This window comes from Pyrus communis, chromosome 15 (assembly GCF_963583255.1).
Source record: "Pyrus communis chromosome 15, drPyrComm1.1, whole genome shotgun sequence".
NCBI classification, from domain to species: domain Eukaryota; kingdom Viridiplantae; phylum Streptophyta; class Magnoliopsida; order Rosales; family Rosaceae; genus Pyrus; species Pyrus communis.
This window is the reverse complement of record NC_084817.1, coordinates 11,232,173-11,259,396: the sequence shown is the minus strand read 5'-3', so window position 1 is coordinate 11,259,396 and position 27,224 is coordinate 11,232,173. Positions and strand designations below refer to the sequence as shown.

At 42.1% G+C, this 27,224-nt stretch overlaps 4 protein-coding genes across 5 annotated transcripts; 2 read left to right on the top strand and 2 right to left on the bottom strand.

Annotated features, from left to right (window-relative positions):
• The first annotated feature begins 210 nt into the window (after positions 1-210).
• Positions 211-3,029, top strand: LOC137717307 (putative clathrin assembly protein At2g25430). Of its 2 annotated transcripts, none has more exons than XM_068456618.1 (2): positions 211-539; positions 643-3,029. In XM_068456618.1, exon 2 carries the CDS (start codon positions 689-691, stop codon positions 2,669-2,671), a length of 1,983 nt encoding a protein of 660 aa, XP_068312719.1. In that variant the 5' UTR covers positions 211-539; positions 643-688; the 3' UTR covers positions 2,672-3,029. The 2 variants fall into 2 exon arrangements, with proteins under 2 accessions (XP_068312719.1, XP_068312718.1); XM_068456617.1 differs by having other exon boundaries at positions 211-554.
• Positions 3,030-10,895: 7,866 nt separating this feature from the next.
• On the bottom strand, positions 10,896-11,555 carry LOC137717059 (uncharacterized mitochondrial protein AtMg00310-like). The gene has a single exon (XM_068456375.1). It carries the CDS (start codon positions 11,553-11,555, stop codon positions 10,896-10,898), a length of 660 nt encoding a protein of 219 aa, XP_068312476.1.
• A 3,117-nt stretch (positions 11,556-14,672) lies between these two features.
• On the top strand, positions 14,673-15,497 carry LOC137717058 (uncharacterized). The gene is made up of 2 exons (XM_068456374.1): positions 14,673-14,936; positions 15,117-15,497. Exons 1-2 carry the CDS (start codon positions 14,673-14,675, stop codon positions 15,495-15,497), a joined length of 645 nt encoding a protein of 214 aa, XP_068312475.1.
• Positions 15,498-23,860: 8,363 nt separating this feature from the next.
• On the bottom strand, positions 23,861-26,975 carry LOC137717057 (uncharacterized). Its single transcript, XM_068456373.1, has 4 exons — positions 26,646-26,975; positions 26,366-26,521; positions 25,383-25,808; positions 23,861-24,932 (listed from the first exon to the last, which is right to left on the bottom strand). The coding sequence occupies exons 1-4, from the start codon at positions 26,973-26,975 to the stop codon at positions 23,985-23,987; spliced, it is 1,860 nt and encodes a 619-aa protein (XP_068312474.1). The 3' UTR covers positions 23,861-23,984.
• Positions 26,976-27,224: the final 249 nt, after the last annotated feature.

Genomic DNA, 27,224 nt, shown 5'->3' with positions numbered 1-27,224 from the left:
CTCTTTAAAGTTGTAATGATTGTAGTTTTTGGATAAAAATCCAACGATACAAGATGATTGATGAGGAGGGATCCTCTCCATTAGCTCAGGAGAGGATCCAAATCCTACAATTTTTTAGGTAAACTAGTCTTACTTTAGGATGTCTCTATCGGGTAAGGATCACCGTAACCGGTACGGCGTACGCTCAGTTTCGCGCCTCCTTTAACTGAAATACACCCTGCTGCACCCAATCCGAACCCCTTCGCACCAACACGCTCACTCGTTTCGTAATTCTTTCCGACACGCCGCCCGACACTACCGCCAGTCTCTCCCAGCTACCCAGCTAGATCCCAGATCTCAGATCTAATCCACGGTTCCCATCCCTCCACGTCATCCCGGACTCCAACCCACTATTTAATTCAACCTCTTCCCCTCCTCTCTCTAGTTTCACGCACAGAGAGAGCGAAAAAAACCCAAGAAATTCGATTGGTCGTCGGTTGCTCCGAGATCCGACCCGCCGGACTGCCCACGCCGCAGATCTAGAGACTCCGACATCGACGGTAAATTACCAAAATGTACGCCCCTTTCTATCTTTAGAAACTCAATCTATCTCCAAATTAATTAAACGAAGTGAACCGTTTCGTCATTTCCCTTGTATCTCAGCTCGCGCGGTATATTAAATCGGAAGCAACGCAGATCGACGGCCGGGATGGCGCCGACCACGATCCGGAAAGCAATCGGAGCGGTCAAGGACCAGACAAGCATCGGCATCGCCAAGGTCGCCAGCAATCTGGCCCCGGACCTCGAGGTCGCTATCGTCAAAGCGACGTCGCACGAGGATGAGCCGGCGAGCGAGAAGCACGTCCGTGAGATTCTGACGCTGACTTCATCGTCCCGGGGCTACGTCAGCGCGTGCGTGTCGGCGGTGTCGAAGCGTCTGGGAAAGACGCGCGACTGGATCGTGGCGCTCAAGGCGTTGATGCTAGTCCACCGTCTTCTGAACGACGGCGACCCGGTGTTTGGGGACGAGATCGTGTACGCGACCCGCAGGGGTACCCGCCTCCTGAATCTATCGGATTTCAGGGACGAGGCGCACGCGAGCTCATGGGACCACTCTGCCTTTGTGAGGACTTATGCTCTGTACTTGGATCAGAGGCTTGAGCTGATGCTGTTTGAGAGAAAGAGCAGCGGAGGAAGCAGCGGAACTGGTCTTGGTGCTGGAGATCGGCAGGGCTCTGGCGGCTTCAACGGCGGGTCTTCGAATTTCAGGTCTCCGCCGCCGAGGAATTACGAGTATGAGTACGGAGGAGAGCGAGATCGAGATTATGAATATGGAGGAGGGATGAGGAGGTCGAGGTCGTACGGCGATATGAATGACTCGGTGAGTCGAAACGGGCAAGATGAGAAGAGAATTGTGAGTGTGACCCCATTGAGGGATATGAAGCCGGAGCGGATTTTCGCGAAAATGGGTCATCTGCAGAGGCTGTTGGATCGGTTCTTGGCGAGCCGACCCACCGGATTGGCTAAGAACAGTCGGTTGGTTCTGGTGGCTGTGTACCCGCTGGTGAGGGAGAGCTTTAAGCTGTATGCTGATATTTGTGAGGTATTGGCGGTTTTACTTGATAAGTTTTTCGATATGGAGTATCCGGATTGCGTTAAGGCTTTCGATGCTTATGTGAGTGCGGCGAAGCAGATTGATGAGCTGGTTGGATTTTATGGGTGGTGTAAGGATTCCGGTTTGGCGCGGTCGTCGGAGTATCCGGAGGTGCAGAGGATTGGGAGCAAGTTGCTGGAAACATTGGAGGAGTTTGTGAGGGACAGGTCCAAGGCAACCAAGAGTCCCGAGAGGAAGGTGGAGGCTGCTCCTGTGGCTCCAGTGGAGGAGCCCCAACCCGATATGAATGAGATTAAAGCGCTGCCTGCGCCGGAGAGTTTCACTCCCCCGCCGCCTCCTGAGGTTGTGGCGAAGGCTGAGGTGAAGCAGGAAGTGGTAGGGGATTTGGTGGATTTGAGGGATAATGGAGTTTCAGCTGATGCACAGGGGAATCAGTTGGCTTTGGCTTTGTTTGCCGGTCCTGGTGGTGGTGGAAGTGCTAATGGATCATGGGAAGCTTTCCCATCAGACGGGCAGCCCCAAGTCACCTCGGCTTGGCAGACTCCAGCTGCAGAGCCGGGAAAGGCCGATTGGGAACTGGCATTGGTGGAGACAGCGAGTAATTTATCTAGGCAGAAGCAAAATCTTGGTGGTGGGATGGATCCATTGTTGTTGGACGGCATGTATGATCAGGGCATTGTGAGGCAGCATTTGAGTACTGCCCAATTGACTGGTGGTAGTGCAAGTAGTGTAGCATTGCCCGGGCCAGGCAAGAGCTCAACGCAGGTGTTAGCTCTTCCCGCTCCAGACGGGACAGTCCAGGCAGTGAATCAGGATCCCTTTGCCGCATCATTAACCGTTCCACCACCTTCCTATGTGCAAATGGCGGATCTGGAGAAGAAGCAGCACTTGCTTACGCAGGAGCAGCAGCTGTGGAACCAGTATGCCAAGGAAGGAATGCAAGGCCAAGGTAGCTTGCAGAAAATGAGCAGTGCCGGGTACTATGGAGCAGCTCCTATGGCAATGCAACCCTATGGAATGCCTCCGGTGAACGGAATGGGGATGCCACCACCGGCTGGGTACTACGCTCCTTACTGATTTTTGTGATCCTCATTTGGCTGCCTATAAAATGATTCCTCTTTGTTAATTTTGTATGCTATTTTTCTAGTTCTTTATTTTATATCTTGCTTGAATGTACTAAGCCTGTTGTGCATTAAGATGGTGGGGGAAGAGGGGGACGAAAACGAAGAGATCAGTCATTTGTTGGGGGGTAGGGGGTTGGATTTTGAATGCTCGGATATACATAAAATTTGTGATCTTTTTGTGTTTTGTAATATTAGAATCTCTTACGTTTTTCTTGAGAACCAAATTTAATTAATTCGATTTGATAACCATTTATGTATACGATGCAAAACCTATTTTAGGCTTGTGCGGTATATTTTTACAGACAAATCATAGTTTGACGGGTGTGCGTAAGCTTTTACATTTGTTATTATGATGGGTTAGCTTTGCATGTATGTCTGAATTTGATTAGCTTTTAAGGAGCGAAGTAGTACTCGTATGTATATAGATGAAATAATGATATTGAATTCCACTTATGAACAAAGCACAAAATACGCATACATAATTGTGCTTGCCTGAGTGAAACCGGTCCTTCAAACTGAATCGTGTCTACTCCTACTTAGCTTCATTACAATTTTGATATGTATGCTTTATCATGTTATTTTCAACCATGTTTAATGTGGATCCAAATTTGGACATAGTTGGACTTAATAATTCGGATGATGGTTTGGCTAATCTAAGACAAAAGACAGGGTCATGCCACTTAATATTATGGTCTAGTTGTATTTCTCTTCACTTATAAGTGAGAGGTCTCGGGTTTAAGTCTCGTTAAAAAAGAATTTGAACAACATTATTGTTAATCCATTGTGAGACTAAGCTTATCTCTTCTTTAGTATAGATAATATCGTTTGTTAAAAAAAAAACCGACAAAAGGCAGGTCCAGATTGAAGGGAGATGGGAACAATATAATGAGAGGTATACGTGATTAATTCGTGGATAACTAAAGACCTGCGACACATACGATAGACAATAGTCCAAAGAAGCTTCCACATGTCAAAGAAAGCAACGTGAATTAACTGAAAACGACCACCTATGACAGTTTGGACTACTATGTTTATTCTCCGTGACAACGGATTACTCCAACTTACACGTCCTAAATCCAAATACAAGTAATCCAAGCTCTTGGTTAAGTGGGAAAAAAGAAAAAAAAAAAAACATACTTGAAACAGGTTAGTTCATTTCTCTATCTTTTTCATCGTCCATTGTATCTTTCTCATCACATAATGTTTCTAGTATTTCAAGTGCATATTAGGATATAAACAAGAACGTTATAAAACCATGAGATTGAATTTCATATCGACATTGGCAAATGAATGAATTTTGTATGTGTTTATAAGTAGTTGATTTATTTCTCATATTGCCGATATTTAGTTTTATGGTGTAACCTCTTAACTTACTTTAAAACAAGTAACCGTTCTTTGCTGTTAAATTGGCAATTCATGCCAGTAACATTACGTAATTTTAGTGGTATTCTTCTCAACTTGTATGTAGAAAGTTGCAGGTTCAACTTATTTGGTAAGTTTGACTCAATTGACATGTTCATTGCGGCGTTCAATCCAAATTCCCACTCTTATAAAATATGGCTTTTTAGTCAGAATGGTTCCTGAAATTGGCATAACTCACTTTGGTTATTGAGATTGAAAACCAATAGAAGCGGTCCATGGGTTTGTTCACCATAAATCATTTTGGTCATTCCGTAAAATATCTATTAGCATCATTATTAAATTGTCACGTGAGCAACCACGTAACCATTTTTTGTTCCTTTTAGCCAATATGGCCTCTTAGATTAGTATAACTCATCATTTTGGTCTCTGACAATAATAGTCATTAAAAGTGATGCCTATATTTGTCCATCATAAACCGTTTTGATCATTCTGTAAAAAATTTGTTACCATCACATACATTAACATAATTAATCATAGTTATCAAACATGCATGCTTGCTTTGAGGTGGGTTAAAAAAGTCCAGACACACAACTAATATTGTAGTGAGGAAAAGAACAACATTGTCTTCGTTTGGCTTGTGGAAAACAGCTGTCAATTGGAATGGAATGCAGAGGTTCCTTTCTGTATGATATGAGGATCCACCACCACCACTTCCAGATGAATTTGGCACCAATTGGTTTATGACTCATGACCCACCCACCTCCCGTACACACACACACACTCCTTGCTTTTCTTTTTCTTTTTAACATCATATTTGCGCGTTTTCGACTTTTAACCTTTCACTTTTGTTTTTGTTTGATAAAACCTACTCTCCAACTTTTTATGTGCAATTGACATTTGTGATGCTCTTATTGGTTGGATTCTACCTAAACCTTATAGCTAATCCTCTGTTCAAACTTGGCATGGCTCTCACCCTCCGTTTGTCACTATGGTACAATTATAACTAGGGAATCAGAGTGTAATCGTCTTTGAATATCGGGATTTGATAGACTAGTTTGATCGTAAAAATGAAAATGATTAACCCTAAATGACGCATATAATGCGATTGAATTGAACATGAACCTTCTCACTAATCCTACCATGCAAATAGGCATGCCATATCGGCAACTATTATTCATTTTTAGTTTGTCATTATGCTTTACTAAATAAAGTATAGAGAATAAAATGTAAATTTAAAAACTAAGAATTAGAATAAATTTCCTTTTGAGAACATGGATCGTAAAGAGGAATTTGATAGGATTACAAACGCCCTAGATGGGTTTTGGAAGTGAAGAAAAATTGGGATAGAGGCGTCCGACCATCTTGTACATAAAATACCTTTGTCGGAAAATATAAGACTCTTTGTATTTTGATCTTATTTGGTAAGAGAATTACTGATTTTTTTTTGCAGTAATTTTGAGTAGTAGCGAGGTATTTGAACTTTTATTGAACCCATTGTGTTGACCAAATGTATAAAGAAAACCGAAGAAAAAGAATCTATTGGCATTTTAGCACTGCCGATGGGGAGAAAATTAAATTATATAAGTCGCAGAAATTTGGGTATAACATTACGGTCTAATGATATTTCTCTTCACTCGTAAATGAGAAGTTTTAGGTTCAATTCTTACCAAAGACGAATTTGAATCAAATTATTGCTAGTCCATTGTGAGACTAAGTACACCTCCTCTCTTTTAATGTAAATAATATTATTTATTCAAAATAAAAAACAACTGGGTCGTATCATTCCTTTGACTTTTCATGTCAAGGAAGGTGGTATGGCTGTGTCCTGGTAACCACAAGCTGCACTTCGCATGATGTATCGGTTATTGTTTTATATACAATTATAGGGGCTTAATAGGAAACAAATACAATTACTTTGACTCTTCACGTCAATATACGAAGGTGGTATGGCTGGGTCCTCGTAACAAGCAGCTGCGACCTCAAAAATAATTCGTTTTACCTTAAAATGGTTGGCCAAACCAAATCGACATCGAGAGGTCAACTGCAAGAGAGCTGTACAAATACCTTCTATGGTCAAGGAAGATAGGGGACTATCATCAACGTAATAAATTAATATCGAACTCAATTACCATGGGATGACTCAATGATTGAGACGAATTTCAGGTTCCCCTATACGGTTTGTTCTGGGTTAAATTTCTGGCACTAGTGAATCACACAATAGTAGTTAGGAGGAGGCTAACATGCCTCTGCAAGTCTTCTTGACCCCTGAAAAAGTAGAATGTCGTGGGTTGACTACCAATTGGTCCTTTTTTAAATAAAAAATATATATTATCAAACTCGCTATTTATAGGAGATGATTTTGAGAGTATAAATTCCATAACAGGGAAAAAGTAGCCTTTGCATGTGCTTATATGTTGTTGGACTACTCTCCATATTAATAACTGATTTTATGATAAAACCTCAACTTCTTTATGAAATTAGAGAAAGTTGTTCAAGTCATCTAATTTTGTGTTGTCCCCACGTTAGTATGAATCCCACATGTAAGAAAAAAGTGATTTTGCATGTGCTATTAAATTGATGAGATATATCACATATTGTCAATTGATTTTATAGTAGAACATCAACTTATTTAGTCAAACGTGAAGCCTCTCATTTACAAGTAAAGAAGAAAAATATTGAACTGCAGTACTAATAGGCCAATGGCTTATACATTGTGTTTTAAGTAGATCACATCCACTTACTAAATTCTCTCAAATTATTGAGCGCAGATATAACCGTTAAATTCCACTATGTATGTCATATACATTTATGCATTCTAGAATTTTCACTTTCTGAGGGAGTGGAGTCATTAAACTCTGGTCAATGAGGGAGTGGAGGACCACATGAATGATATAAACCCTAATTTCTGCACTCTGCAGTATTATTTGTACCATTTTTCTGCAGTTGAACCAACTCTGCTTGTGATCTGATAGCTAATGGCCATTTTGCAGTTTGGCATTGTTCAACCATGGGGCCAGATGGGTCCAAATTTCTTTATGAGGCTCATAATGCTGGGCCTCTAGCTTTTGGTTGCTATATTTCTTTCCCATCATTTTCTTTACGCCAAATCTTTTTGTTTGATACATTTATGAAATTTGGTGAGTTCTCCTTCACCCATTAACATCATTCGGTAATTAAGGTTTCACTTTAAAACTAATTGGCAGCATAAGGTAAAATTTTTTTATAAGTTCATGTAAGATATGATTTTTTTGACTATCTTAGAGCATCTTCAAAGAAGATGTCAAAATCTTAGGTAGAATGCCATTGTGCATATTTGACATAAAAACTCTTTCCAACCGAAGTATTATTTGCTGACTAGATTTGAAAGCTTTGTGATTTGGAGTCAAATTTGACATCAATGTCAAATTTATTTTTAATTCATTTTACTAGTGGGTCCCTTATTCCACTGACATTTCAACTAATAAAAATTTTGTTTCAACATTTTTTTAATAATTACATCCATTTAAAACTTTATTTAAATAATAAATTAACATTTGACAATTCGGTTGAAAAAATATCAATTTGTCTTATCTGACATAAGGCTTTTTATATTGAAACCCCACATATTGTTGAATACACCACACATACTTAATACACCCTACATTTGTTTTTTTAATTAAAACTTATCTTAATACGCCCCATTTACTTTCCTATAATATTCACACCCCACACTCTCACCATATACCTTATATTTTTCTACGTATACCCCACACTCTTCAAATCTTAGGTGCAAATACATAAGGTCATCCAAAAGTACCTTCGATGTAAAGCTGAAGCTGGTGTGATTTTGAATTTTTTTTAATTTTTCTATTGGAGTGGTGCCAACAATTGTTTGATTATTTGCATATGTTTATCCCTTCATCTTTCTCTATCCCTTCCATAGCAAGAGGTGGAAGGCTATGGGTATTCTGTACTAGTAGATGAGGAAGATGATTTTTGCAATAGTGGATGAGGAAGAAAAAATTCCAAAAAAAATATGGCAGCTATAGAAGTGTAAAGCTTTATACAGAGTACGAGCAGTGGCACTGGGTAATGGGGGTTAAATAAATATTAGGGTTGATGATGATGATTCCTCTTCTTTTCCTTTCATCGAATCATGGGAATGAATTTAGTTACTAAATCATTGAATTAGAGGAACATATTAGATTGTTACGCTGCTTTTAAAATTAAGGGATCTTTGTGATCTAATGTGGCTACGGTTTATTAGGTGTGTGATTCTCATCATCAATCATATTTATTTTTAATGGATATCATTCATAACACAGCTATATGCATGCCGATGTCGTTGAAATTGAAATCACTAAAACAATGAAAATACAAAGTCTTACCTCATGTAAAGTTTCCGAACGTTGATTTCATGTTTCATTCGTCAAGAATAATTTTTTCAATTAACGTGTTTGTAGTTTCATTAATTCTAAAATGGAGGATGAGAGTGATTTCGAGAGTTGAAGAAGATAAATAAACTTGGGATGTGAAAAGTAATTTGGATTTTTTTTAACCTTATAAGGTTGAAATTGTCATTACAAATTACGTATGTAAGTCATTTAATATTAAATTTTAATGAGGGGTGTATTCAACACATTGTGGGGTGCTAATAAAAAAAGCCCAAAACAAACTTCCATGTAGTAGTTTTTATAGGCTCCTAACATTTCTGATTCTTTAGCTTATGAAAATAGCTTATGTATGCTACATACTGGAATTACTAAAAGACATTAGGCGCTAGTCAAGTGGCGTGATAAAGCCTAGCGCCTAGGCGGGAGTCTAGGCGAACTAAGTGGATTTAAGTAAATTTATTACATATTGTATAAATAAGTGGCTAATTATACTTAAAAAATACATAATTGCATGCATAAACTTCAAAATAAAATGACATATTATAAAATATTAAAAATAAATGAAGACATGGACAACAAGCATATAATTAGTGCTCATCCAAGTATTCAACAAGTCTCTTACATTTTATTTGAAAAATAAAATACAAAATGAAAATTATCGATTTTTTGTTTAAGTAAGAGTCGCGATGTAGGTGGGTTTTGGCAGGCTAGTGAGTCTAGGCGCACTTTCTTAATTTTGAAATGTCTAGGGACTAATCGGGGTGGTGACCAGTCGCCTAGCGCCTAGGCGGGGATTTTTAGAACAATAAATGGAATTGCTATAATTTTGATTGTGAGGTTGATTTGGTCATATGATTACGAGTATCTATCATTTCTAATGTTCTGTGTTCAATTTTCACATTATTGCTTATACCAAAAAAGAGAACAAGTTGTAGATCCTAAACAAGATGTAACAAACCAAAGGTGTTTTTGAAGGAGCATAGTATGAATTGTTGAAAATAATTATGGGTGGATAGTTCTTTTTTTTTGTTTTTTGGTTCAAATTGGGAATCATAGAAATCCAGGGCAGAAGGCCAAACAAGAACAGAAAGCTAAACGGCTAACACTGAAACAGGAAAACAGAGATAAACAGGGCACAAAGAGATGCCTTCACCAAGGACTAGCGTTGCCCAACTACCAACAAAAACCCCACCCATCCTATTACATCGAATGACACGGGAGACCATCCTTATTCAAGATACCCACAAGAAAAGATAGAGGTCTCACAACCCAGCCGAAGCCGCACATCTCCGATGATATGTTCCTCGCAACAAAATATGTCGCCATATTTGCTGATCTTGGGACCCAAGACCAGGAACATGATTAGAACATCTTCCTAATCTCCCACACACGGCTAAGAATTGGGAGAAGGTCCCAAGCACAGTCCAGAGATGGTGAATTGAGGGAATGAATGATATCTTGTGCATCCGACTTAATCACCACCTCATGAAAATGATTTTTTTTTTTGCAAGCAAGTAGCCCTCCAAAATGGCCAAAGCCTTCACCATAGCCGCATTGGAAGTTGGCACTATCACACTCTGAACCGCCAAATAACCTGAGGTACTGTCTCGGATAACAACCCCGACGGAGCAATACTGGGTGTCCCCTTTCCAGCAGCCGTTAACACTAATCTTCACCCAATTGACAGGGGGGAGGTGACCACGGAGTAGACCGGGACAATCCTGCAATGGGACAGGACCTGCCAAGCCTAGGTAGCCTGATTGGGGTAGAGGCTGACTCAAATGCGCCCATAGCAATAACAATGGCCCTCAAAGTCTGGAAAGGAGAAGGGTAAACCGAATTAAAGAGTACATCGCACCTAGCCCTCCAAATAAACCAACATGAAAAAGCCAGCTGCACCAAAATACGGTCCAATTCCTCCTTGTTCCCCTGAGTTAAGCTTAAGACCGAGCAAATCGACTTAGATAGAGTAGTAATGGTGTCTCGATTAATTTGGAGATGCATCGGACCCCCATGCCACACCTGGAAGCCCATGGGCAAAGAAGGAGGATATGCTTAATGGTTTCATCTTTATCAGCGTATATGCGGCATAAGGGGATGAAGCGGTTGCGCAAGCATCGCCAATACTCCGCCATAAAAAACATCTCATCTTCGAGGGAGGGGGGCTGCACCTCCAAACCCACCCCCACACCCGAGGATCAGTACTGCGAGACGAGGATGGCCGGTCGTGTCTAACATGGGGGTAGATGTTATGATGCTAGCGGTAACCAAACTTAACCATATATCTACCATTCTTCTCGAAGGGCCAAATAAGCTTGTCTGGACACAGAAGTGGCCCATCATGAATGTTATAAAGGGCATTGCACTCATCCACCAGACCAACCTCTGAAATTGGGGTAAGATTTCAGCCTTGTGAAACTAGGTTAATGAGCTCAGCAGCCTTCATCTCCGTGTTAACATCCGAATTAAGGGGAAGGGTGGGGTGCCCCGCAGAGATATCCAGGATCCACTTATCAACTCAAAATCTGACACGTGTCCACCCAAAATTTGCCATCTTACCCCCTTAAGAATGAGGTCCTTACCCTCAAGAAGACTATTCCACGCCCAAGAAGCTATCCCTCTTTTCCTAGCATCCAGGAAAGAGACATTAGGGAAATACCTCTCTTTAAGAACTCGAGCCCACAGGGAGTCTGGATTGTGAATCAGTCGCCAACGTTGCTTTGCAAGTAGAGCTACGTTAAAATCCTTTGGATTACGAAACCCTATTCCACAATCTCGCTTGGGCCTACCCATATCCACCCAACTAATCCAATTAATCCCTCTGTCTTTGTCCGCCCTAACCCACCAGAATTGAGCCACCATTGCATTAATTTCGTTACATAATTTATCCGGAAAACGAAAGACACACATGGGATACATAACAATTGCCTGGGCCACTGCTTTGATGAAAACTTCCTTCCCTGCCTGAGATAGGAATCGCCTTTTCCACCCTGTAACCTTTGCCATCACCCGATCCTTCATATACGCAAGAGTATCACGTTTTGATCTCCCCCAAATTGTTGGAATTCCTAAGTATTTCCCTGGGTCATCCACCTTTGGCATGTCTAAGATGTTGCATAGCTCGAGATAACGGGGCCAGAGTATTAGTCCCAAAATACATAATCGATTTTTGCAAGCTAACCTGTTGCCCAGAAGCTTTGCAATAGACATGAAGAAGGTTGGACATATTCCTACAATTATCCTTGGTGGCCATAAGGAAGATTAGAGTATCATCCACAAACAACAAATGGGAAAGCATTGCCCCAATGCTAACAATTTGATACCCTTAATGAACAATAACTGTTTTTTGCATCTCCACCCCTACACTGAATAGCCCTGGCAATGGGCAATAAAATATTAGTATTTTTTTTTATTGATAAGACTACTGAAACTAGAGAGTTTCTTTAGCCTTGTATTGAAGGTAGCTACAACAATTTTGGATTGCATAATTTGTTGATATTGTTAAGCATGAACATTTGCATTAACATCCCGGTTTTCATAAAACAATCCAGCTGTTTTCAATTTGGGTGCATAGTGAGAAGAGCAACAAAGAGTCAACGAAATACTAATCCAAGTTGTTCTATGATGCCCATACATCCGATGTCCCTAGTGTTTCTCCTAGTGTAGTAAAAGATGCTAGTCAAAAGGATTACACACCCACTTCATAGTATAAGCCACATTGTTCAAGTTATGTAAACCCTAAAACTATCAATTCATCCCATCTTGTTTTTTAATCTGGATGTCTTGTTGTATCAAACAATGAATGCAGTATTATGAAGTTCATAGTTGCATCTGAAAATGTTCTTTCTTCGGGTTATGACTAATGTTTTCCTAGGGAAAAGCCGGCAACATCTAACTTTCCTAAGTACCTTATGTGCTATGGAAATCTTCCTCAGTTCGAAGAACTAAAACCAAGTTTTGTTGTCAATTCTAAACTAGTTTGTGACCTTTTAGAACCTGCCAAGATGGGAATTTTCGTTAAAGCTAGAGACGGCGGAAATTTGCATTGACAAATTGGTGCTTTCATTGAAAGCTAATTCAAATACTCAAAGAAGCCTCTTGCATTTGTTTCTTGAATTTTCTGTTACGTTGACTTTTTCACGCGTCGTATCAATTAATTTTTCCTGGAAAAGTTTCTTGATCAATCCCTAGAGAAAGGATACAATGGTAGGAAATTCAAAAACCACGGCAAACGGAACCCTGTACGAACAAGGATTTGGACCGGTGAGTGGAAACGAGGACAAAGCCCCATGATACCGATCCTCAATACTCAACGTGACGGCGAGAGGAGCCTCATCGCCGTGAAGCCATAACACTGCCATGGCCACCACCTTGCAACCCACGGCAAGAATCACCGTACTAGCAGTAGCCCAAGCTGAGAGGCCTAAAAACGTGGTGCAATGGCCCACTGCGCTGCTAGGGCAACATCAGGCTACGGGCATGAGGCTCAGCTCACACCAGCTGCCACAACAGGCCCAGCCCACTGCAGCAGTAGTCTTTGCTGCACAACAAGCCCAGACCACAGCAGTTGCTACCAGCCAAGTAGCTCAATGGGCCCAAGCCCAAGTCACCTAGCCAGCAGGCTATAGCGTGGCAGCCCAATGGCCAAGAGGGCCCAATCTCATGCAGGCCTAAGGCGAGCAGGCACCGACCCAACGTGCAGCGCATGGCCTAGCCATCTAACCAGGTTGGCCCTCCCCACGACCTAGTTCGCAACCCAATCTAACCCAAGGCCACCTCCGGCGATCCAATTCTGACCACTAGTCCAGTGATCGACTCAGGGTTATTTTCACCCCATTTTTCTGCAAGAATGTCTGCTATGGGCTCAAGCTTTATACCTGCAGTCCACTACACTTCCACTACACATGGAAACACCCATTACCTGAACTTTTCCAATCCAAATGGAGAGCACCACCTGCCCCAGCAAGTCACCAATTTGACAAACGCCCTTGTGCAGTAGACCACCTTGGTGAACCAGTTCCTTTAGCGCATCGAGACGCAACGCACCCCCGATAAGATGTCCCGAAACAGGACAATGGCAGAAGAACATGACTTATTCCAGTGACGTCTCAGCAAAGAGCCACTCAGCCCATTTAGTCTCTTGAGAAAACGTTTTCTCCTGCCTATATGCGCAAAGAAGCATTCATTCCCGACTCGGCTCACGAGCTAGTGTGCATTCGAGGTTGGGTCCACACTTCAATGAGTACTCAAGCGAAGCATCCACATGAGTTTAGGCCCACAAGGATATCCTTCTACGAGGCACCGGAGTAGGCAGCCACATGGCGAACCAAGGAGAGCACGAAAATAGTCTAGTTTAAATTCCACTGGCAGGCCCCGCCAATCGTGATGGCAAGCAGCATAGAATGAACCGAGGGCAGCTGAAGGTTCCACTGCCCCCACCAAGCGTATATTCAGGAGGAAGTGCACAGGCTCATAGCAAAGTAGCTGCGCGAATTCCAACGCATTGCTATTACCGACAATGTCATTCATAGAGACGTGGCCAACATGAGCAGGTCACCATTTACAGACGAAATCAAATAGATGAAGCCACTGCAAAAGTTCAACCCGCCACATTTCACTTTGTTCAAAGGAAATCAAGATTCGGACAGGCACTTGATGCACTACTGAAGTGTCATGGCCCTCTAATGCAGCAATGACGCTCTCATGTGCAAAATCTTTGCCATGACCCTCCAAGGCGAAGCGCAAGATTGGTTCTACACTCTGTCGCTACGTTCAATCTTGAAATTCAGTGAACTTTTCTTGGTTTTCACTAAGGAATATTCGTCCTACCACTTGATCAAGAAGAAGTCTAACCACTTCTTTAACATGAAGAATGACTCGAATGAGTCACTCCGCATATACGTCAAGAGGTTCAAGACGGAGAAGGTGAAAATTGTCGAATGTGATAACAGCATTGCATGCTCAGCCTTCCAAAAGGGGCTCCTAGCAGATCACCCATTTTTTGAAGAATTGATCATGGGCAAGAACTTGACCTTGGCAAACTCTTATGCTTTGGCAGAAAAGCACTCCCTCTAGGATAAGGCCAAGCGCTCCTAGAAGTTGTCTAAGTAGCCACGCAAAGAAGCAGAGCCAACTCAGAAGAAGGCGGCCGATAAACCTCTCTATGATAAAAACAAGCCAGGAATCATACATAGGGACCGATCCCTGACAAAATGAGGCATGACACCCAAGACATACACCAAGCTTTTAGTCCCTATTAACCAGATCATTCACGACCTTAAAGACAAGCTGTGGTTTAAGATGCTGCAACCCATGATAGGGGACACCTCTAAGATGGACCAAACAAAGTATTGTGCATTCTATAGAGGTCCAAGGCACGTAACCAATAACTGCACCACATGGATGAAGTACATTGAGAAGCTCGTGAATGAAGGCAAGTGCAACCAGTATGTCAATAGGTTAGCTGCCCAGCCAAGGAAAGAAGTAAATGCCGAAGCCGAACCCTCAGCCAAGACGATTCGAATAACAAGCATCTTTGCTAAATCCGAGCATCAAAGGGCCACCACCAATTCCAAGAAGTGGAAAATCCAACATGCGAGATCAGTCTTTTAGGTTCAAGCCATAGATGTTATACTTGGACTAATTGTCGGCTTCATCGAGCAGGATGCTGAGGGAGTAGACTTTCCCTACAACGACGCCTTGGTGATTTCTGCTCAACTGGCCCACGTCATCGTTGACAAAATTATGGTGGACAACAGTAGCTCAGTCGATATCCTACAACTATCAGTCGTCCAGAAAATAGGCCTGGAAAACACGATCAAACGCAAAGCAGAGGTCTTGTCCGGATTCAAGGGACTTACCTCAATTACCATTGACATAATCACGCTCGATGTAACCAGCCCTCTAATTGTTTCATCACAGACCTTCATGATCATCAACGACCCATCTCCTCATAACGAGATATTAAGCCTACCTGGGCTAGTGAAGAATGGAGCTGTGACCTCGATTGAGTATCAGAATATCCAATTTCGCATCCTAGGATGAGCAGTAAGAAAGATCAAGGGCAACCAGGCTATGTCTAAAAGATGCACTGTACAACCTCTCAAGAAGACGAAGAATAAGTCTTTTGCCCCAGCAGTACCAATTGAAGTACAGAAAGATTATTCTATCTCCACCAAATAACAATCACGGTAGACAGGTCAAGAAGATGATGTCAAGGTCAACAATGCCTTGGCAGATGAATCAGAATGAAAACTCGAAGAAGATGCCTAGCACATTTTCCTTGACCCTAAGCAGTGGTCAGACCATGCAAAACGCACATACAAAGAAGATCTGAGGAATCCTAGATATGAAGTATCTTACCACTCTTAAGAAGATCCAAGGTCTGACCTGACGAACAGCTACATTCAATCAATTCTTCTCACGACCTACCAACAGATGCAAGCTTTTTTCAAGGCAATTAAGACGCGTAACGAGACAAATAGAACGACAAAGCAGCGGATGATCTATGCATCTATATCGTGGTATCTAAAGAAGTAATGAGCTCTGCCCTTATACGAGAAGAGTTAGGGGCCTGACCACCTGTATTCCACAGTTCAAAAGCTCTTATCAATACAAAAACCAGATACTTGAAAATCAAAACTTTGATATTGGCGTTAGTTGTTGCAACCTAAAAGCTCAAGACATACCTTCAGACATACGTAGTCATCGTCATGACATGATGTTCCGCACAATCCGGACACACGACATTAAAGGCGCGAAAACTGGCGGACATTCGGATAAGCGCAGTAACTCAGCCTAGAAACACCCCAGAGGCAGTCGAGCACACCGTAGCCACACCAGCCTCACCTGCAGGAGATTTCTGGTGTTTACACATCGACAGCTCATCCAACCACCAGAGATCAGGAGCAGGTCTAGTTCTCACTACCCCGGACAATTAGATGCTCGAGTAGGCGATCACTCTAAGCTTTAAGACGTCAAACAACAAAGCAGAGTATAAAGCCCTACTTACAGGTCTCCGATTAGTGAAAGACCTAGCGGTGAAAAAGCTCGCGATATATTTAGATTCCCAGCTGATCACCAACCAAACCTCAAGGAAGTACACGGCAAAGCATCCAAGGATGGCCGGATACCTCAAGAAGGTACAAGTGCATCTAGCGACGTTCCAGGCGTACATACTCACTCAGGTTCTATGAGCAGAAAATACCCACGCAGATGCACTAGCAGGCCTAGGCTTTACCTTAGATCATCAACTTAAGCACTACATCCCAGTCGAGTACTTGGAGAAACTGAGCATAGATGAGGAACTAGTAGTAGAGGTAGCGCAGATCAGCATAACTCTGAGTTGGCAGGATCCCATCATTGATTACATAATTAACGAAACGCTCCCTATAAATAGACTGGAGTCCAGATATCTTTAAATGAATGCAGCATGCTACTACATATAGAATAACATACTCGTTCGTAGATCTTTCTTAAGACCACATCTTCGCTGCTTATCGCCTCCCGATGACCTGAATATTCTTAGCTCAATCCATGAATGCGTACGTGGAAACCACTCTGGAGGCCGCTCTCTAGCGCAAAAAGCTCTTAACGCTGGTTATTACTGGCCAACCATACATCAAGATGCTAAGGAGTATGTACAAAGGTGCGACAGCTGCCAACGCTTCAAGCCCGTGCCCGCACTATCTATCAATAAACTACACTTGCAGACGAGCCTTTGGCCATTCATACAGTGGGCAATCGACCTGGTAAGACCAATGTCGCCTACCACTAGAGGCAGAGGCATGATGATCGTAGCGACCGACTACATCATAAAATGGGTCAAAGATAAACCCATGACTATAACTACCCAAGCGAACATAGAGCACTTCATATAGAAGAACCTTATCTGTCACTTCGACATCCCTCACTTCATCGTCACGGACAATGGTCCACAGTTCATGGGCAAAGACTTGGCTAAGTTCTTTGAAAAATATGGCATAAAGCAATACATATCCATGCCCCCAATATCTGTAGGGCAATAGGCAGACAAAGGCGTCTAACATGGCCATTCTCGAATGCCTCAAGAAGTCCCTCTCAAACAAGAAAGACAAGTGGCCAGATGATCTCCCCGTTGTTCTATGGGCATATCGCACCACCAACAGATGAGCAATTGATGAAATTTCATTCTCCTTAGCGTATGACTCTGAGGCGATCATTCATCCCAATGTCATATGGTGCCAAGCATCAACATTGTATTGTCGAATTTTGAACAGAACGAGAAGAAGATGGCCACAAACTTAGACTTGGCAGAGGAAGAATGCAAGAAGGTTATCACCTGCATCGCGGCCTATCAGCAGCAGCTCTTCTCCAGCTACAACAAGAGGGTGACGATCCGGCAGTTCCAGCCAATAGACTTAGTCATCACAAAATCCTTCATAACCACCCGTCGGGAATCTCCAAAAGGATGGTTCCCATCTGAGAAAATCCGTACAAAATCAGCCGAGTAGGCAGAAATGGTAGCTACGTCATCACCGCTATGAGCGACAAAGAGATCGAAAAGTAGGGAAATGCTTACAACTTGAGAAAGTACTACGTGTGACCTCCCATCATTCCTTGGACCCTATTTAAGACAAATAAAGTTCGAAGACTCAAACAGCTAGACGAACAAAACCTCGCATGACAATGACTATTAGTTGTTATGCTATTACTACCTACAAGCCTGTGCCAAATGTATAAACAAACTGACCACCCATGTGACAGCAGAAAATGCCCCTGCCCTTACAGACATAGCGTGTACTCTCCCATCAGGAGAGGGTAAATTGTTCTGGGATATATAGACGTGAATGGGTTTTACAACTACTCAGTTCCCCCTAAATGCATCGATTACCTACGCCGGACGACTCCTAGAATTGGCCACAATAGTCTTTCTCTTAGAAAGACTTAGCCGATTGAAAGATTCAATTTTGCAGGAGCCCGAGTCTCTAATCGAAAGAAATGCTAAGTGCAGGATTCCTACCTATGAAAGAATTCGCGTGACTAGATGGTCTGTCCTCGACATGCAAGTATTCATGAACGTAGCTTGGCTCTAAAGTGTTGCAATACTAGTTAAGCGGCATACGGAATCAAGTTACAACTCGAAAGGATATGGCCTTTGAGGCGCGATTCTGCCTACACCTTAAGCCTAAAATGCCTCCGAGAGTCAGAGACGACGCCAAAGTGGTCACGCGGCTGTCTGCTTCTGTAAGTAAGACGCTCAACCGATGACCTAACGGCTGGCAACCCAAGGCAATCTGTAAGCCGAGACTTACACTTGCTACGATCACGCAGACCCGTCTGCTTATTTAAAAGCAGCGCTTCTGACCAACGATTTACAATTTAAGTTTTGCAAAAGCTAAAGCCGAAATGTACAACTATAGTAGTTATGTGGATTCCTCTACTTTCTATGAGAAGCACATGTCCGGCCACCGGCTCTATAAGTTAAAAATTTCACAATTTATGCCCCATGAGGGCCAAGGCTTGTGCAGTCGCTAAAGCCAAAATGTACGACTATAGCAGCTACGTGGATTTCCTCTGCTTTCTACGAGAAACACGTGTCCGACCGCAAGCTCTATAAGTTAAAAAATTTTGCAACACACCCCGGAAGGGCCAAAGCTCATGAAGCCGCTAAAGTCGAAATGTACGAATATAGCAGTTATGCAGCTCGTCTGCTTTCTATGAGATTCACGTGTCCGACCGCCAGCTCTATAAGTTAAAAGTTTGGCAATCCGCCATATAAATGCTTAAGACGAGACACTTCAGTATGCATGAAGACAAGTTCATCATCCTTGGCAAAATAAACAAATCGTAGAACCAAATTGACAGGCTCAAGGTCCTTAACCACTCATGAAATACAACTGACTTCCTTCTCTGCAGCTTCCAACATCGCCTGAGTCATACTAAGCTTAGCCTTCAAGCGGACAACTTCTTAATGAGCGGTCTCCAACTGCATAGAAGTAAGGGCAACAATATCAGACCCCTTCAAAACGGCAAGTTCAGATTCAAGCCTCTCGATCTTTTCAACAGTCGAGCGAAGCTCAGCCGTCAGCACCACTTTAGCCTCCTTTGCACACTTGATAGCATCCTGATCAATGCGCATAAACTCAACTGCCAAGATCAAAGTCTTATGCATTGTAGCAATCAGGGAGAACCTCCTTGAGTAGGTAGGACGCTTCGCAAAAAAGTCTGAGTGGATGACAACTTTCCCAACACCATCAACGAACTTGGCACATGCATCAACGTCCTCAAGTAGGTCAGCCTTTAGCAGTGCACAAACCTCAGGAAACTCTCTAGCCTCAAACTTAGTGTATCTCTCACAACCGCCCGTGCGAGTAGATTTCCCTTTCTCAGCAGACGAATCAGTTGCAACAGAATGAGGAATGGGCCCAGGCACCACCTTAGCAGCAGAATCCACCTTCCCGCTCTTCATAACGGTGAGCCTCTCAGAAGCTGAACCGAGCTTAGCTCCCGATGCGCACTTCGACACAAACCTAAACACCAGAGGCATCACCGAACGTTTCCGCTGAGCAATCCTCTCAGCAATGGTCGTGGCTACCTTCGAAGCAGTAGGTGGCTTTGACTTAATGGTTTTTTTTTGTCCCTTTGGGAATAGTCAAATCGATGACAAGCTTCTCAGCAACAAACAAGCCCTTACAAGTAGCAGAAGAAGTCCTTAGTTTCTTCTTAGCCAAAGGCTCATAAGCAGGCAGGGAAGATCTTTTCTTTCCACCCTCGTTGGCAGTAGGCTCTACAGTAGCTATCGGACGAGTAAACACCTTATCCTTTATCTGCTTCATCTCTTCCTTCAGAGGTAACCCGTCTTTCTCCCAACGAAGATGACTGAGTAGCTAACACCACTCACACTACACAACAAGAATGCCCAAGATGAAGTGCCCTTTCTTCATATCCGTTGAAGTTCTTAGAGTTGAGCCAAATTCTGAATCTACACAAAGTAAGAAGGACGATTAGTAAACTGAAGTCATGGAGCAACTCAACAAAAATTCAAGCAAGCTAGGAATAAAGCAGTTCACATACCACTGATAAAGACAGTTGGAACATGCAGCGTAGGAGAAGAGTCAGACTCCCACTCTCCACTAACCTCCAAGGTGTCTCTCGCCTATTCATGATCATCTTTGCAGGAATCATCAAGCAACTTATGGCGTGACCTCAGTTGCCCCACGCCTTCCTTATGGCTAATTTCAAATAAGTACCATAACTTATTTATGGTTAAACCAAGATCAAAGAACCTGCTCAAGTTTGAAAACCCCACCATCACATGAACTGCATTCGGGGAGCACTCAGCAGGCACGCATTTCATGAAGTAGATCACCTCCTGGAAAAGATGCCACATGGGAAAAGTAAATCCCAACATGAAGTAATACGGATGGAAATTGATAGCCCTCTTTCTAGCAGTGGCACCTTCGCCACAAAATTCATTACCGCTATCATCCTTCACCCACTTGACGTGAACTCCTGACAGAATCGTATACTTGTGTGTCTAAAGAAAATCCCAAAACAGTTCATAGAAATTGATCTTGATATGTGCAGCCTTGAAGAGGCCCATCTTGTCGGAAGAACCACATTGACAGTACAAAGGTGGACAGTATTTGTCACTTTTGCGATCAGAGGAAGACATCTCAAAATTTATGCAAAAAGTACAAAAAAAATATTTAGAAGGCAGCTCGCGAGAAGAGAATTAAAAAAATTACCATAGAGCCCAGCGCCCTAGCGCCAAGCCCGACGGCCCAGCTCACCCTCACTCTCTCTCTCTTTTAGCATGAGCCTAAACCGCAGGAGCCTAGTAGCAAGGCAGGCTCTACGGCCCAGACCCGGCTCTCCCTCTCTCGTGCAACATAGCCCAAAGGCCTTTGGTCATCTATGCATGCGGCCCATGCCGCTCAGCCCAACAAAAGGAAGAGGCCCATGTCTCTTTCCTCTCTTCTCCTTCGCTCCTAGCGGTCTTCAACAAGGCCCAGGCCACTAGGACCCGAGAACTAGCCTACGCCGGTCTCTCCCACTCTCTCTCCTTTCGCCTACACAGGCCCATGCCCAACAGCCATGGAGGCCCAACACAAACTGGCATCTTTGCGCCTAGCGTGCATGTCACCTCTGCCGAACCAAGCCAAACACTTAGCCCACGCTAACCAACCCCCGTGATGCACCACCACCAGCCCTTTGCCACCCTTGCCACGTGTTTCACACATCTTCAACCCCCATTGAGCCAATTTTTCAAGTCCCAAGACTCCCAAAAAATCAAGAAGAAGAAAATTCAAATTTTTCTTACCTTGGTGCAACACGAAGAAGAACAACAACAATGAAAGACGACTCTTTGCAAGGGCAAGAGAAGAAGAAAGCTAGGGGAGGGGAAAATTTTCCTCTGGTTTCTCTCTTCCTTGTTGGAATGATGATTGCTCTCCAAATTTATTTAATCCCCTACTTAAGGCAAAATTAAATAGGTATTAGGGGCAATTGGTTTCCTTTTCCTAGAAGAAGTTTCTCTCCAAATCAAGAAAGGAGATCAAGTTCAAATTGGGAAACAACTCTACAAGCCTTTGCAACTTGGGATTCCTACACCTACTGCCATTTTCCTACATGCAACCCAGCAGATGTAGGGGCATTTGTGGAGCCTAAAATAATCCCAAAAATTCTAGAGACGACACGTGAACCTTTGCTCAAGAAAGACAAGATTGCCCTCAATAAATGGGCAGGCTCCTCAATACTCCCACATGCATCTCACACCCCTGAAGGTCTCAACAGGTAAATATGACTGCCCACAGCTCACCTGCCATTGGTAAGGAAAAGTCAAAGTATTAAAGATAAGGATTAATTACCCAAATTCTATCTTTAATACATTCCCAATTAAAGATTGACTCCAATCAAGTAAGTAATCCCAATTTAAATCAATTAGGGATAATTACTTCATTATCCCAAGATATTATTCCTATTTAATATCTTGAGAATATTTCTCCATAACCCCCTCCCCCCCCCCCCCGGCACCTCGTGGGTGCGTGAGGCTTGAGTCCTTGATCAAAGGTGTTAATTGTTTTACAGGTGCATTTTCGTTTTTCGTCAAAGTTAAAAACGGTGAAAATTTGCATCGACGCAAGCAGCAACAAGAAAGCGGAAGGCAGCTTTTCATCACCCAACAAAGGATTCCAAATATTGTAGGCAGCCGGAGCTTCCTTTCAGCCACTTGAATGGAAGCATGAGGAATGGAGGTTTGTAGACTAACTGTTGCTTTAGTAAAGTTGGTTTTTCATTATTTTGACACTGGCTTAGCGAATGTTTTGCCAAAAGCTTCTTTTTGCAATCTCGATGTACTTCCTAGCTTGATTACATGGTAATGAACTTAGCAGCTCTTGTAGTGTTTTAAGCGATGAAATGTAAATTGTGAATTAAAGCATAGATTAGATGAGCGAATGGACTTCTAATCTACTACGTACAAATAGTGCTACGTTATGCATGATGCTTTCTAGAACATAGAACTTTATGTAGTTATGGTGTGAAGTGTTAACTGAATAAACTTCATGAAGATTCTGATTTGTTAATTCATAGGACAATTCTGGTGGAAAAACTTTCTCGCACCAGTTGCCATGAAATGATTGTCTCATATTCATAGTCATGTGCAGCTCACTTCATGTAGCAAATGTGAGACACCCATTTCATGTTTCATGCAACCAGTGCGGGAAAGTATTCCTAGTTTGGATTGTGTTTGGAGATTTGGAGATCAGAAATGGGATCTATTTGAAAAGGGAGGACATACACCACTCAAACCTAAACTTTTCTGTTTAAAATAATAATCGTTGATTAATTAGTATTAGTCATCACAGATAAGGTTATGGACCAACCTCTGATTGGCCCTATTAGGAAAAATTTGGGTAAGCAAAAAAAAAAAAATTGATGGGGATTTTTTTTGTGAGGGTGAGGGTGAGGGTGAGGGTGAGTGTGAGTGGGGGACAAAGAAGTTTGTCTCTTTAAACATCTATTATCTCAAGTTATTATGCTATTGTGGCTGTGGCTGTGGCTGTGGCTGTGGGCCCTTATTTTCATTTTTAGTAAAGGGAAAATAATTATCACAGAAAATGACTGGATGGGGATCTTTGTTTGCAATTGCAACTTTGCACAAGTGGTGACTAATCTTTGTAAAGACCCCATCTTTTGTGTTCCCCCTTAAGTCATTTTGGTTGGGTCAAAACAAATGCTGATCTTTCTTTGTTTCAACGTATTCCTCTAACTAAAGGCTGGGACATAGGTGACAGCATCTCAAGCTTATCACGCTCCGCTATGTGTCTTAACCTTATATAATATTGTATGATTGATTTAGAGTATTGTTATTTTAGCATTCTAGTTGTATGTTAGTTGTTCTCGAGGTTATACCACAAATTGGAATCTCACTGAATTTTTTTTTTCGGTTACATCTCATTGAACTTTCTACCTAGTTTCAATATGTCAGAAAATGTTAAGGAATCAAACCCTTCTGTACAATTCAGCTACTTGATTTCTAGTCACTCTTTACCTGAGAAGAGAGTAAGTCGAAGAAGTCGACAAAGAGGAGGCGGAGGTGGACGACAACGATGATGACGATGACGAAGATGACGAGGAGGAGGAGGAGGTGTAGTGGAACTCGATCTGCAAATGCCGGTGTAGAGGTAAAATAGAAGCTGCACTCTTTTTCTCTTCCTCCTCAAGCTCCTTAAGTGGTATTGCCGCAAGAAATCTTTTAATGAACTGTCTACAGCACTCTTTTCCACTGCATATTACTTCTAATCTTTCCTCTGAATCATCCTCTACTTTCTTTGTTTTCCCATGCATGATGCTCGAATCGTCGAATTTTAGTATGTATGCCTGGTTACACCCCTCAAAGAGCCTCTCACCCAAAGAGTCAATGATATAGTATGCATCGGCTTCAATCTTCAGAACGAAAAAGTGGTCGTTCCAACTTACTATGTATATCCTCGGTTCGTAAGACTTTGTGTTTTTATTTATTTCATTCCATATGTCATCAAACGACATGAGTCCCTTCAAGCTCTCGAACTTCTCGGGGCTGAAGAATCCGATAAAGGATTTCTCAGGCGAGACATCGAGAGGTCTAAGATCAGCTTCCAAAACTGTTTCAAGGTCGAAGTGTTTGTTGGGAAATAAGTTTATGTTGGTCTCGTTGCTGCAGAGTTTTTGCCACTCTGAGGAACCTTGTGTGATGAGGCTGTCGAATTTGGATCTTGTAGGCATCAAGTGTTGATGCAAATGCAGCCAGTGCGCAATAACCGCAACTAGCGCTGTGCAGGCACTCTCTCCGGCGGCCTTTTCACTCCGTTGATCAAAGGAGGCAAAGAACACATTGGTCGTGAGCTTTGCTTGCCCATCTCTGCTTTCTACTTCCCTTTCTTCCCATCTACTTGTGGTGCAATTTCCAAGTACATGATCTGATTGTGAAGAATATTCAGCAGTACTATTTGATTCCTGTAGAAAAAGAAAAGGCAGATGAGCTAACATTTGGAGCATCATTTTATCTTTTTGGTAAGTAGCATTGATCTATAGCAAAGCTCAAAAGGCGAAGATTGTTTTCTGAAAGTCAAAAGCGCTTCTATCTACGTAAGGTAGAAAAACTTTAAAGTGCTTCTAGGTCAAACAAGCGCTTAGCATCTCCAGGTGCTTTTTTAGGAAGTGTCCGGTCTTAAAATAAAAATTTCACAATTCTAGCAAAAGTGCTTACTACAAAGAGTCTCAAAAAAACCCTAAAACTATTTAAACTATAGCAATGACTGACAGCAAAACCCACATACAACATGTTTAATATCCTTTCGGTAAGTCAATGTAGATACAAAGTCGTATTAAACCCGTTACATGTAAGTTTTTCTCCTCCTAAATGCAATTCAAATAGCAACACTTCACAAATGTAACATATAATACCTTTACAGAATCGGTGAGAATATTGTCAACAGCCCTACTGGTCTTCTCGACAAAGGGCTCCACTTTTCTCCTAGGCGGTCTACCATTCAACCACTTCCTCTTCCTCAAGAACCAGCTCTTCTCCCTCGAGTCAAACTGAGTCTCGTGACTCGGGAACGATCCCGACTCACCCCTTGAATTCAAGTCTGCATTGACATCACTGGATATGAGTCCGTTCCCCGGGGACCCTTCTGAGTCAGGCAAGAATGACTCGTGCCAGTCACTCGTGACTCGGTCTCCACGACTCTTCCTCTCATTGCTTGACTTTCTAAAGCTCCTGAAGTAGCTTACCCTTCGAGTCAACTTCCCCTTGTCTGACTCGGCCAAGTCTTGACCGAGTCCTGCCGAGCCATGCGAGTTTCTGACCTCAGCAAAGCTTAGACAAACCTGCGGGCACCATCAAACATTCAAAGTCCATAAGCTTACAAAGAAATAAAATGACTGGATTATTAATTTAATTACTAAAGATTTATCAAAATGTATGAACTATGAGTCACTTGGTACGTCAGAGAAACATTCCATTGTTACATTTGCTACGTGAGATTATCAATGAATTAAAATTATAACACATGTACTTATTTATTAGTATAATTCTTCACACTTATGAAATAATTAGTCATACGTGATTAATATGCAGTGGTGTTACTAATAATGAAACGAATAGATGAGTGAAAAAAAGTCGAGCGGAAAACAATTCTGGTCATTAATATTACCCAATTAAGAACAGATGATCTAATAAACTGGCTTTGCCTTAAACGGGATTTAAAACAGCTAATTAAGCATAGATTTCACAATTAAGAAATGTAACTTTGTTTAGGTAAAATTAGACATGACTAAATAACGGAAAACCGGATTAATCTTGTCTGTAAATTTGCAATTAATTAACTTAATTACCAGAAATTAAAAATAAATGAAAAAAAATAGCAAAAATGAAGTTAATTTACCAAAAGGGTAGCTTCGCAGGCGGTCGTCCCCTCCATTTTCAAAGTAACAGAGAGCTTCCTCCGAATCTGAGACTCCATTGTCGATGCCAATTCTGCTAGATTCAACGAAACCGTCCCGAAAACCGCCATATTACTCTTCTGTTCTGTACTCTCTCCCTAAAATTCATAAACGCAAAAGAATAATCAATTTCAAATATTCAACAAACAGAAGCGGAACCACATACAGAGAAAACAAACACAAACCCAGTAAAGCTTAAAAATAAAAAGATTAGAAACTTACGTATAACAGGGTAAAAGTCAAATCCCAAGGACTAAAGTTACCACCATGCTTCAACCCAAAATTACAGAGGTTCTGAAATTCGTCATCCCATTCAATGACTTGACGACTCAAAAATCTGTGGCTGGTGTAGTTTCTCGGATGCCTCGACGAACTTCTTCCGTAGAATGGAACCAAAGCTTCAGGCCCTCCAGGCTTATACCCTTTCCATTTCACCTCAATCACACCAACTCTATCTTTCTCCTTCTCAAAATTAAACCCTTGCAGCTTCAATTGGCTCACCTTCACGTGAAACCTCCTTGTTCCCCCACCCAGCCACGGCGACCACTTCATCTTGCGCCGGTAATTATGATACGATGATCCAACCAGATATCAATCGAACTCAAAAATTGATGACCTTTAGTCGTCTGTATCAGAAAGCCATAAAGTTACAAAACGACCGACGACGGATGTCAGCTTATTGAATGGTTTCATGTGATGAAAATGTATGAATTTATGAAATCGGTTTTTGGGAAATCAAAGAACGGGGGTCTTTCTTTATTGGGTCACAGTGACAGCTATAATTTTCTAAAGCTTTTGCAT